At 48.8% G+C, this 13,293-nt stretch overlaps 1 protein-coding gene across 1 annotated transcript in view; it reads right to left on the reverse strand.

Moving 5' to 3' along the window:
* Window positions 1-9,966, reverse strand: part of LMNA (lamin A/C) — a 61,222-nt gene extending 51,256 nt beyond the window's left edge. Inside the window, exon 1 of the mRNA XM_077463947.1 lies at window positions 9,503-9,966. Within this exon, the coding sequence (XP_077320073.1) occupies window positions 9,503-9,849 (347 nt within the window). The 5' untranslated portion in view covers window positions 9,850-9,966. The remainder of the gene's footprint in view (window positions 1-9,502) is intronic.
* Between the last annotated feature and the right edge of the window lie 3,327 nt (window positions 9,967-13,293).

Below are 13,293 nucleotides of genomic sequence, written 5' to 3' on the forward strand. Positions count from 1 at the left end.
TAAAATCTCCCTATTTGGGAAAAGAAAAGCATCTGCTTTTTTTTTTTTTTCTACTGCTCGCTTCCTGTCCTAGTGACCACACAGGAAGTGAGGTGAAATCTCCCAAGTGAGAACACATAGTAAATGCTGTAGTTTTTTTTTTCTGCGCTGCTCACTTCCTGTCCCAGTGACTACACAGGAAGTGGGGTAAGGAGAGCATCTGCTTTTTTATTTTTTCCTTTTTTTTTTTTTTTTAATACTGCTCCTTTCCTGTTACAGTGACAACACAGGAAGTGAGGTGAAATCTCCCAAGAGAGGGGAGAGGTGTTTTTTCTGCTCACTTCCTGTCCTAGTGACCACACAGAAAGTGGGATTACATTTCTAAAGAAGGGACAAAAACAGCATCAGACTTTTTTTTTCCTGCTCACTTCCTGTCTTCCTAATGGGAGATAGACAGGAAGTTTGGAGGGGCGGGGGGGGGGGGTAGCAATTTCTGTGTTTTACTGCTTACTTCCTGTCACAGTAACCACACAGGAAGTGGGGTGAAATCTTCCTGGTAGGGATAAGGAGAGCATCTGCCTTCTTTTTTTTTTTCAATGCTCACTTCCTGTTCTAGTGAGCACACAGGAAGTGGGGTAAAATCTCCCTAGTGGGACATAGGACTGCAAGTTTTTATTTTTATGCCGCTTACTTCCTGTTACAGTGGCCACTTCTTTTCCCTGCTCCCTTCCTTTCCCAGTGACCACACAGGAAGTGTGGTGAAATCTCCCAAGTGAGGACAGACAGCAAATGCTGTTTTTTTTTTTTATGCTCACTTCCTGTCCTAGTGGGGTAAAATCTTCCTAATGGGAGAGAGAGAGAGACAGGAAGTGTGGGGGGGGGGGGGGGCAGAAATTTCTATGTTTTACTGCTTACTTCCTGTCACAGTAACCACACAGGAAGTGGGGTGAGATCTCCCTAGTAGGGGGTAAGGAGAACATCTGCCTCTTTTTTTTTTCACTGCTCATTTCCTGTCCTAGTGACCACACAGAAATTGGGGTGAAATCTCCAAAGTAGGGAGGACAAGGACAGCATCTGCCTTTTTTTTTTTTTTGTCTGCTCCCTTCCTGTCCCAGTGACCACACAGGAAGTGGGGGTCAAATCTTCCTAATGGGAGATAGACGGCAACTGCTGTGTTTTTTTTTTTCCCAGGAAGGAGGTGGGGGGAATCTCCTAAGTAAAGACAGCGACTGTTAGTTTTTTTTTTTGCATCTTACTTCCTGTCCTAGTGACTACACAGGAAGTGGGGATAAATCTCCCAAATAGGGACACAGACAGCAGTTGGGTTGAGGTTTTTTGCATCTCACTTCCTGTCCCGGTGACCACACAGGAAGTGGTTTGAAATCTCCCAAAACGGGGACACAGACAGCAATGGCAACCCCAAGGTTCTCTCTTATTCCCGCTAAAACTAAACAAATATCTTCTGGATGGTGTTATAGGAATTGAGGATTTTATTTCTGATTGAATGTGGATGGGGGGGGAGGGGAGATTTGTAATGATCGATTCTCTCGTGCTTCCTGTTGGCGGTGTTCTGGAGAAGGCCGGGCACGGTAGGGAGTGATGAAAGATTAATGACAATCCCAACTCCTCTCTGAATCATCGTCTCCTCCTCAGTGATCCTCCCAAACTTCTTACGTAACCCGCCGCCGCCTCTCAATAAATGAGCTAAAATTACTCATCAGCCCCGGCCCTGACACCGGACTGAGATCACACGGGGGGGTTGGGGGTAATACAGTCGGGATTTACTTCTGGAGTCTAAAATGTACCCCCCTCCAGCTGAAGCACCCAAGGCAGCTGCCTCTATTGCCTACCCCTTGGACCAGCCCTGCAATAAAGCAATAAGCCACAAAAACTCTCCCACAATGCAACATCACCTCTAGGTGGCAGTGCCGGGGCAAGGTTGCGGAGGCGGAGCTCTAGCACTCTCCCACCCCCGTGTCCCACAATGCAACATCACCTCTAGGTGGCAGTGCCGGGGCAAGGTTGCGGAGGAGGAGCTCTAGCACTCTCCCACACCCGCGTCCTACAATGCAACATCACCTCTAGGTGGCAGTGCCGGGACAAGGTTGCGGAGGCGGAGCTCTAGCACTCTCCCACCCCCGTGTCCCACAATGCAACATCACCTCTAGGTGGCAGTGTCGGGACAAGGTTGCGGAGGTGGAGCTCTAGCACTCTCCCACCCCGGCGTCCCACAATGCAACAGCACCTCTAGGTGGCAGTGCCGGGGCAAGGTGGTGGAGGCGGAGCTCTAGCACTCTCCCACCCCAGCGTCCCACAATGCAACATCACCTCTAGGTGGCAGTGCCGGGGCAAGGTGGTAGAAGCAGGGCTCTAGCACTCTCCCACACCTGCGTCCCACAATGCAACATCACCTCTAGGTGGCAGTGCCGGGGCAAGGTGGTGGAGGCGGAGCTCTAGCACTCTCCCACCCCAGCGTCCCACAATGCAGCATCACCTCTAGGTGGCAGTGCCGGGGCAAGGTTGCGGAGGAGGAGCTCTAGCACTCTCCCACACCCGCGTCCTACAATGCAACATCACCTCTAGGTGGCAGTGCCGGGACAAGGTTGCGGAGGCGGAGCTCTAGCACTCTCCCACCCCCGTGTCCCACAATGCAACATCACCTCTAGGTGGCAGTGTCGGGACAAGGTTGCGGAGGTGGAGCTCTAGCACTCTCCCACCCCGGCGTCCCACAATGCAACAGCACCTCTAGGTGGCAGTGCCGGGGCAAGGTGGTGGAGGCGGAGCTCTAGCACTCTCCCACCCCAGCGTCCCACAATGCAACATCACCTCTAGGTGGCAGTGCCGGGGCAAGGTGGTAGAAGCAGGGCTCTAGCACTCTCCCACACCTGCGTCCCACAATGCAACATCACCTCTAGGTGGCAGTGCCGGGGCAAGGTGGTGGAGGCGGAGCTCTAGCACTCTCCCACCCCAGCGTCCCACAATGCAGCATCACCTCTAGGTGGCAGTGGTGGAGGCGGAGCTCTAGCACTCTCCCACCCCGGTGTCCCACAATGCAACATCACCTCTAGGTGGCAGTGCCGGGACAAGGTGGTGGAGGGCGGAGCTCTAGCACTCTCCCACCCCCGTGTCCCACAATGCAACCTCACCTCTAGGTGGCAGTGCCGGGGCAAGGTAGTGGAGGTGGAGCTCTAGCACTCTCCAACCCCTGCGTCCCACAATGCAACATCACCTCTAGGTGGCAGTGCCGGGGCAAGGTGGTGGAGGCGGAGCTCTAGCACTCTCCCACCCCCGTGTCCCACAATGCAACCTCACCTCTAGGTGGCAGTGCCGGGACAAGGTTGCGGAGGCGGAGCTCTAGCACTCTCCCACCCCGGCGTCCCACAATGCAACATCACCTCTAGGTGGCAGTGTCGGGACAAGGTTGCGGAGGCAGAGCTCTAGCACTCTCCAACCTCTGCATCCCACAATGCAGACCTCCATGCAACGCTGGAGGACCACCAAGGAGGCAATAAACATACAGCAATCCGAGGGGCCCCAAGGGGCCAAAGAAGTTATGCAGGTCCTTTTTAAAAACCATTTAACCTGAACCAGATTGCTGCTCCCCTCCCCCTTTAACTACGGCGCGTAAAGTGCGGTCAGTCGCAGACAGAATCGGGGGGGGGGGGGGTTGCCCGCACAGCGCCCACGCCCGTGTCTCCGTCGCGGGGCCCCCTCGTCCACCACACTCATGTAATTGTGGGGTAGAATTAAGGATGAAGGGATTTGCGAAGGAATGCGATGAAACGGTCGGAAAATTAAAAGCAGAACCTCCGCGGGGCTGGCGGTGGAGGGGGGGGGGGACCGGCGCCAACATTTTCCTCTCGTAAATCCATATACGGGAATTGCTGCGTTATCGCCAAGACAAGAAATAAAAGGGGGGAGAATTATTTTACTACAACCAACAACTGAAAAAAAAAAAAAAAAAACGCAAAACGCGGCCCCAGACACCATCATAGACTATAAGCCAATAAAACGCCCATTCCCCCCCCTTCCTTCATACCAAATGGGCATCGCCTGCAACCAAGATTTTAATAGCACGTCTTTTTTTTTTTTTTTAATTCAAAGCACCTTGAAAGACCTTCCCCCCTCCCTCCCCCCCCCCCCCCCCCCCGTCCTATCGCCGGCTCACATACTGGGCGTGCCCTTATCAGCCAGGCGACATTGGCACCGAGCCGCCTCATACAAGCCGCAGGGGCAGAGAGACGTCAAAACATGGCACTTCGCTGCTTGGCATGGGCAGCGGGGGCGGTTCGGTGCCAGGAAAAGCTGAGCTGCAAAAAAAAAAAAAAAAAACAGTGGCCCGTATCGGAGGGAAAAAAAAAAATAATAATTCCACGCGGGGATTTGCTGGTCGATAAGCTGGCGCGGTGGATCTGTTTTTACGAGAAGTGATCTTCAAATAACCAGAGAAAAAAAATGTAGACGTAATGCCAAGTGCAGCGCCGCATTCTAAAATAAAATACAGGGGGGGAGGGGGGGCATGGGCAAAAGAGTGTGGGGGGGGGGGGGGGGATCTAATGCTGGACACGGGAAGGGGGGGGGGGGGGGGGGGAGGGGGTGGCCGAAAGGAAGAGGACTTAAAACCGGCTGCGTCGCATGCTTAAAAAAGAAAAAAAACGACAGATCCCAGCAAGCCACACAAGGCCTGCTGGCACCAGTAGTACATCGGCAGCTGGTACGCTTTCTACTCCGGCCACCCAGGAAGATGTCACCAGACACAAACGAGGGGGGGGGAGGGGGGCGCCCTTCACTCAGGACTGCGTCTCGTACAGCTGAGCAACTAAGAAACCCAGCAAGACACCCAAGGCTTGCTGGGACTTCTGGCCCATCGGCGGCTGGCGTGCTTCCTCCTCCATCAGATGCAGGGGGGCAGCCACCCAGAAAAAAGTGTCAGCAGACACAAACCAGGGCTAAGAGTCACTAAAGGACTAAGATTGCTACTAGATGCTCCCTGGATTTAATGCTGTCCACAATGAGACTGAAAGATCCCAACCTGACATTTAGGGCTTGCTGGGACGTGTGGCCCATCGGCGGCTGGCGTGCTTCCTTCTCCAGAAGATGCAGGGGGGCAGCCACCCAGAAAAAAGTGTCAGCAGACACAAACCGGGGCTATGATTACTGCTAGATGCTCCCTGGATTGAATGCTGTTCACATCGAGACTGAAAGATCCCAACCTGCCACTCAAGCGGTGGTGGGACGTGTGGCCCATCGGCGGCTGGCGTGCTTCCTTCTCCAGAAGATGCAGGGAGCAGCCGCCCAGAAAAGTGTCAGCAGAAACAAACTGGGGCTATGACTCACTCAAGACTACTGCTAGATGCTCCCTGGATTTAATGCTGTCCACATTGAGACCGAAAGATCCCAACCTGACATGTAGGGCTTGTTGGGAACTTGTGGCCCATCGGCGGCTGGCATGCTTCCTCCTCCAGCAGATGCAGGGAGCAGCCACCCAGAAAAGGGTTCGGCAGACACAAACAGGGGCTAGAAGTCACCCAAGATTACTGCTAGATGGTCCCTGGATTTAATGCTGTCCACATTGAGACTGAAAGATCCCAACCTGACATTTAGGGCTCGCTGGGACTTGTGGCCCATCGGCGGCTGGCGTGCTTCCTCCTCCATCAGATGCAGGGGGCAGCCACCCAGAAAAGTGTCAGCAGGCACAAATCAGGGCTATGAGTCACTCAAGATTGCCGCTAGATGCTCCTAGATTACCATTTAAGGCTTGCTGGGACTTGTGGCCCATCGGCGGCTGGCGTGCTTCCTCCTCCAGCAGATGCAGGGGGCAGCCACCCAAGAAAGTGTCAGCAGACATAAACCGGGGATATGAGTCACTAAAGGACTAAGATTACTACTAGAGATGCTCCCTGGATTTAATGCTGTCCACAATGAGACTGAAAGATCCCAACCTGACATTTAGGGCTTGCTGGGACTTGTGGCCCATCGGCGGCTGGCATGCTTCCTTCTCCAGAAGATGCAGGGAGCAGCCACCCAGAAAAGTTTCAGCAGACACAAACCGGGGCTATGATTACTGATAGATGCTCCCTGGATTGAATGCTGTCCACATCGAGACTGAAAGATCCCAACCTGCCACTCAAGCGGTGGTGGGACGTGTGGCCCATCGGCGGCTGGCATGCTTCCTCCTCCATCAAATGCAGGGAGCAGCCACCCAGACAAAAAAGTGTCAGCAGAAACAAACTTGGGCTATGAGTCATTCAAGATCACTGCTAGATGTTCCCTGGATTTAATGCTGTCCACATTGAGACTGAAGGATCCCAACCTGACACTCAAAGGGCGATGGGACTTATGGGACTTGTGGCCCATCGGCGGCTGGAGTGCTTACTACTCCCTGAGGGGTGCAGCAACCCCCGGAAAATGGCTTCTAGATGCCCTCAGATTTAATACTTTTTTTTTTTTCCGTATCGAAGTTTAGAGACCTGTGAACAAGAGATCCCAACCTGCCACTCAAGGCTTGCTGGGATTTGTAGTCCACCAGCAGCTGGTATGCTTCATACTCCGGCAGATGCAGGGAGCAGCCACCCAGAAAAGTGTTACCAGACATAAATGGGAAGCTATGAGTCACTCAAGACTACCGCTAGATGCTCCCTGGATTTAACGCCCTCCTCACTTTAGAGATCCCAACCCGCCACTCGAGGCTTGCTGGGACTTGTAGTCCATCTGCAGCTGACACGCTTCCTACTCCCGTGGAGTGCAGGGAAAATCCATGCAGGAAAATTACGTCTCGATCTAGCACCATCTTGTGCAGTAGACAGACACCGCTTAATGCTCTGGGAACTAGAAATCCCAACCTGCCACTCAACACTTGCTGGGACTTGTAGTCCATCGGCAGCTGGCATGCTTCCTACTCCAGCAGGTGCAGGGAGCCGCCACCCCAAACCATTACTATTAGATGCTCCCGGATTTAACCCCATCTGCATTAAGGTTTGGCCGCATCCCCAGCATTAGACGACCTTGAGAACTAGAGATCCCAACCTGCCACTCAAGGCTTGCTGAGACTTTTAGTCCATCAGCAGCTAGCACGCTTCCTACTCCGGTGGAGTGCAGGGAGAAGCCATGCAGGAAAGCTATTTCTAGATGCTCCTTGATTTAGCCGCACCTCACGCAGTAGACAGACAGCGCTTAACTCCTTGAGAACTGGAGACCTCAACCTGCCACTCAAGGCTTGCTGGGACTTGTAGTCCGTCAGTAGCTGGCATGCTTCCTACTCCCGTTGCTGTAGCCACCCGAAAAAAATTCTTCTAGACGCTCCTGGATTTAACCCCCGTCTGCATCAAGGCATAGCAGCAGTAGATGGAGACAGCTTGACCCTTTGAGAACTAGGAGGTCCCAACCCACCACCCAAGGCATGCTGAGACTTGTAGTCCATCAGCAGCGAGTATGCTTCCTACTCTTCACAGGGTGCAGGGAGAAGCCATGCAGAAAAAACTATTTCTAGATGCTCCTCCGTTTAGCTGCATTAGACAGACAGCGCTTAACTCCTTGAGAACTAGAGGTCGCAACCTGCCACTCAAGGCTTGCTGGGACTTGTAGTCCGTCGGCAGCTGGCATGCTTCCTACTCCTGTAGCTACCCCCAAAAAAAAAATACTTTCTAAAACTCTCCCGGATTAAACGCCGTCTACATCAAGGTTTGGCCACATCTCCAGCATTAGATGGCCACCACCTAAGACCTCGAGGACTAGAGATCCCAACCTGCCACTCAGGGCTGGCTGGGATTTGTAGTCCATCAGCAGCTGGCATGCTTCCTTCTCCTGTGGCTGCATCCACCGCAATTACTTCTAGAAGCTCCCGGGACTTAACCCAGTCGGAATCAAAGGTTTGGCCAGCGTCAGTTGCCCACCGTTTAACACCTCGAAGGACTAGAGATCCCATACCGCCAGTCAAGGCTTGCTGGGACTCGTAGTCCGTCGGCAGCTAGCACGCTTCCTACTCCTGAAAAGGTGCAGGGAGAAGTCATGCGGGAAAACTATTTCTAGATGCCACTTGATTTAGCTGCATCTCACGCAGCGGACAGATGACACATAACTCCTTGAGAACTAGAGATCCCAACCTGCCACTCGAGGCTTGCTGGGACTTGTAGTCTGTCGGCAGCTAGTATGCTTCCTACTCTTGTGACTGCATCCACCCCAATTACTTCTAGAAGCTCCCGGGGATTTAACCCAGTCGGAATCAAAGGTTTGGCCAGCATCTCCATTATTAGTTGCCCACCGCTTAACACCTCGAGGTCCTATACTGCCAGTCAAGGCTTGCTGGGACTTGTAGTCCGTCGGCAGCTAGCATGCTTCCTACTCCTGAAAAAGGTGCAGGGAGAAGTCATGCGGGGAAAACTATTTCTAGACGCTCCTTGATTCAAGCAGCAGACAGACCACACTTAACTGCTTGAGAACTGGAGACCCCCCTCCCCCCCGCCCCCAACCTGCCACTCAAGGCTTGCTGGGACTTGTAGTCCGTCGGCAGCTAGTATGCTTCCTACTCTTGTGGCTGCATCCACCCCAATTACTTCTAGAAGCTCCCGGGGATTTAACCCAGTCAGAATCAAGGTTTGGCCAGCATCTCCATTATTATTTGCCCACCGCTTAACACCTCAAGGTCCTATACTGCCAGTCAAGGCTTGCTGGGACTTGTAGTCCGTCGGCAGCTAGCATGTTTCCTACTCCTGAAAAAGGTGCAGGGAGAAGTCATGGGGGGGGGAAACTATTTCTAGACGCTCCTTGATTTAGCCGCATCTCAAGCAGCAGACAGACAAGACTTAACTGCTTGAGAACTGGAGACCCCCCCCCCCTCCCTCGCCCCCCAACCTGCCACCCAAGGCTTGCTGGGACTTGTAGTCCGTCGGCAGCTAGCATGCTTCCTACTCCTGAAAAAGGTGCAGGGAGAAGTCATGGGGGGGGGGGGGGGGGGGGGAACTATTTCTAGACGCTTCTTGATTTAGCTGCATCTAAAGCAGCAGACAGACAACACTTAACTGCTTGAGAACTGCAGACCCCCCCCTCCCGCCCCCCCAAGGCTTGCTGGGACTTGTAGTCCGTCTGCAGCTAGTACGCTTCCTACTCCGGCAAAAGCGGGGGAGCAGCCACTTCAGAAAATTACTTCTAAAAACGCCACAGGATTTTAAAAGTCTTTCCTTTGAATGCAATTAAAATGAAAAAAAAAAAAAAAAACTATTAAAAACTGCGACAATGCGCGTTTTCGTAAAGCGGGAAACGCATTCCGGTAAAGCGGAGGGGGGGGGGGGATGGGTCGGGGGAATTTTTCCTTGGCGAAAGTGAAAGTGTTTTTCCAGCAGAAAAAAAAAAAAAAAACGGTTTCAGCTTCCTGCCAGGCTTCTAGGGATTCGGCATGGACTGGTAAGTGTTATTAGCACCCGTCTAAGGGCGGGCGAGTTGGCGCAGCGGGCGCCTCGTGTGTTTTTTTTATTTTTTTTATTTTTTTTAATTTGGCATGCGTTGCCCCGCCGGGGGGGCTCCTTACCTCGCCTTCAAGTCGTTGTGCTCCTCCCGGATCTTGCTGAGCTCCAGCTGCAGTCTCGCCCTCTCCTTGGCCACGGAGTCCAGGGTCTTGCGGGCATCGGCCAGCTCGGTCTCGTAGACGGCCTTGATGCCGGTCACCTCGCGGCTCACCACCTCCTCCGACTCGGTGATGCGCAGGCGCAGCCCGGCGTTCTCCGACTCCAGGGAGCGCACCTTGTCGATGTAGACGGCCAGACGGTCGTTCAGCTCCTGGAGGTCTTCCTTCTCCTGCAGCCGGGTGATGCGGGTGGGCGACAGCGGGGTGGACGAGTGGCCGCGGTTGGCCCTCCTCTGGCCCGGGGTCTCCATGGCGGGCGTGAGTGGTTGGCGGAGGATCTGCGACAGAGAGAAGAAGAAGAAGAAGAAGAAGACGGTGTGAGCTGAGCGCGGCTCTCCAAGCTCTGTGACAGTCTAGAGCCTGCGTGTGATCATGACATTCCCTGGGAGGAGCCACAAAGAGGAACGGGAAAACCCTCTCCCAGCCCAACCCCCCCCACGTCAGTCTGCTGCGTTATTCCAACCGCCTCTCCACCCGTGTCTTCTCTCTCGCCCGACGCTTCTTCCTCCAGGGGGCGCTGCAGCAGCTGCAACCCGAGTACACCCGCCCCCGCCCCCGCACCCCCCCCCATCCCATCCACAACCGCAGCGTTTCGTACCGCAGATCCAAAACGCTGGAGAGAAAAAAGAAATCAGCGATTCTCTATGGAGACGGATCACGTCTCCGATACGATCGCCTGACACCCCAAGAACAAAAAATAAATAAAAAATAAAAAAAAAGTTCTGGAGATTTTGTTTGGAGCTCAAAATTGGGCAGGTAAATAAATAAAATAGATAATAAATGAATGGATGTGAAATAAATACACAAATAACTAAAAATCATCATAAATACAAACAAATGTTTTTTTAAAAAATAACCCCAATGACCGAAAATACATGAAATAAATTATTATTAATAATGAACACCCCAAAAAAAAATAAAAAATAAAATAAAAACGATTATTAATATTTATTAGTAGTATGTGATATGTAATAGTAGGTAGCAGCCTTATGTAGTAATAGTATGTAGTAGTAGACAGCTTGCTGTTGTAGTAGTAGTATTTAGAAAGTATGTGGTTATGTAGTAGGTAGTAATAGTGTGTTTCGGCATTATGTAGTAATAGTATGTAGTAGTAGTAGTAGTAGACAGTTTGCTCTTGTAGTTGTAGTAGTAGTATTTAGGAAGTATGTATGTAAGTAATATGTATGTAGTAAATAGGTAGTATGTAATATGTAAATAGTATGCATGTAGGATGTATGTATGTAATATTTAAGTAGTATGTAAGATGTAGGTAGTATGTATGCAATATGTAAGTAGTATGTAGTTAGTATATAGGCTGTAGGTAGTATGTATGTATGTAGTATGTAGGCTGTAGGTAGGTAGTATGTATGTATATAGGTAATATGTAAGTAGTATGTAGTTAGTATTTAGGAAGTATGTATGTAATATGTAAGTAGTATGTAGTTAGTATGTAGGAAGTATGTATGTAATATTTAAGTAGTATGTAGTTAGTATGTAGGAAGTATGTATGTAATATGTAAGTAGTATGTAGGTAATATGTAAATAGTATGTAGGTAATATGTAAATAGTATGTAGGTAATATGTAAATAGTATGTATGATGTAGGTAGGTAGGATGTAGGTAGTATGTATGTAATATGTAAATAGTATGTATGTAATATGTAAATAGTATGTAAGATGTAGGTAGGTAGGATGTATGTAGTATGTATGTATGCAATATGTAAGTAGTATGTAGTTAATATGTAAGATGTATGTATGTAATATGCAAGTAGTATGTAGTTAGTATATAGGCAGTATGTATGTAAGTAGTATGTAGTTAGTATGTAGGATGCATGTAAGTAGTATGTATATAGGTAATATGTAAGTAGTATGTAGTTAGTATGTGGGAAGTATGTATGTATGTATGTATATAGGTAATATGTAAGTAGTATGTAGTTAGTATGTAGGTAGTATGTATGTAATATGTAAGTAGTATGTAGGTAATATGTAAATAGTATGTATGTAATGTGTAAATAGTATGCAGTTAGTATGTAAGATGTAGGTAGGTAGGATGTAAGTAGTATGTATGTATGCAATATGTAAGTAGTATGCAGTTAATATGTAAGATGTATGTATGTAGTTAGTATATAGGCTGTAGGTAGTATGTATGTATGTAGGTAGTATATATGTAGGTTGGTAGTATGTAATATGTAGGTAGGTAGGATGTATGTAGTATGTATGCAATATGTAAGTAGTATGTAGTTAATATGTAAGATGTATGTATGTAATATGCAAGTAGTATGTAGTTAGTATATAGGCAGTATGTATGTAAGTAGTATGTAGTTAGTATGTAGGATGCATGTATATAGGTAATATGTAAGTAGTATGTAGTTAGTATGTGGGAAGTATGTATGTATGTATATAGGTAATATGTAAGTAGTATGTAGTTAGTATGTAGGTAGTATGTATGTAATATGTAAGTAGTATGTAGGTAATATGTAAATAGTATGTATGTAATGTGTAAATAGTATGCAGTTAGTATGTAAGATGTAGGTAGGTAGGATGTAAGTAGTATGTATGTATGCAATATGTAAGTAGTATGCAGTTAATATGTAAGATGTATGTATGTAGTTAGTATATAGGCTGTAGGTAGTATGTATGTAGGTAGGTAGTATATATGTAGGTTGGTAGTATGTAAGTAGTATGTAGTTAGTATGTATGTATGTAGGCAATATGTAAGTAGTAGGGATGTATGTAGTATGCATGTATATAAAATATGTAAGTAGTTAGTATGTAAGATGTAGGTAGGTAGTATATATGTGTATGTAATATATATGCAATATGTAAGTAGTATGTAAGATGTAGGTAGGTAGTATATATGTATGTATGTAATATGCAAGTAGTATGTAGGCAGTATGTATGTAGGTAAATATGCAAGTAGTAGGTAGGTAGTATATATGTAGGTAGTATGTATGTAATATGTAAGTGGTATGTAGTTAGTATGTAGGTATAGGATGTAGTAGTAACCTAACAAAATTAAAGAATAAGACAATAAATAAAATCTTAACCCCCCAACCCCTGGGGGGCCCCTTTCACACGGGCCGTGATCTGAAAGTCACGCGATATTGACGTGATTTCAGGGAATGTGTAATCTTGGGGTCTGTGGATCTCACATGAAAGTCGGACCAAAGTAGTGCAGAGACTGACCGGAAGTCGCACAGATAAGAACGGTACTCATTGGAAATCATTGGGGGGTACAACTTGTCATGTGACTTTACAGTCCCAAGTAGCAGGACAAGTCGCACACGCGTGAAAAGGGCCTAATCCCCGAATTCTAAAAAAAGAATACATACATAAATAATAATATTATTATTATTATAATTAAAAAAAAAAAAAAAACACACACAAGAAATAAAAGATGCCGGAAAGGTAAAAAAGCTGAAGATCGGAGCAACAAATGATACAACAGATGAAAGTTTTCTCTATTGGCTAATAATAAAAAAAAAAATAATAATAATTGCGCATACAAATGCTAGAAAAACGCTCACAGACGCTCCACGCAGCCTCGGACACGCCAAAGGTCGGCCACGATTGGACAGAAGTGAATAATGACGAGGCGCCGGGTGCGTCCGCCCGCTCTTACATTTTTGTCGGCGCTCCGATGCGACGCGCCTTCCCGACTCGGCTGGCGAGGCGCTCCGCCCAATCGGCTTCCGAG

This window comes from Lithobates pipiens, unplaced genomic scaffold (assembly GCF_037356315.1).
Source record: "Lithobates pipiens isolate NorthernLeopardFrog02 unplaced genomic scaffold, aLitPip1_a1.2 Scaffold_30, whole genome shotgun sequence".
In the NCBI taxonomy this organism is placed as follows: Eukaryota; Metazoa; Chordata; class Amphibia; order Anura; family Ranidae; genus Lithobates; species Lithobates pipiens.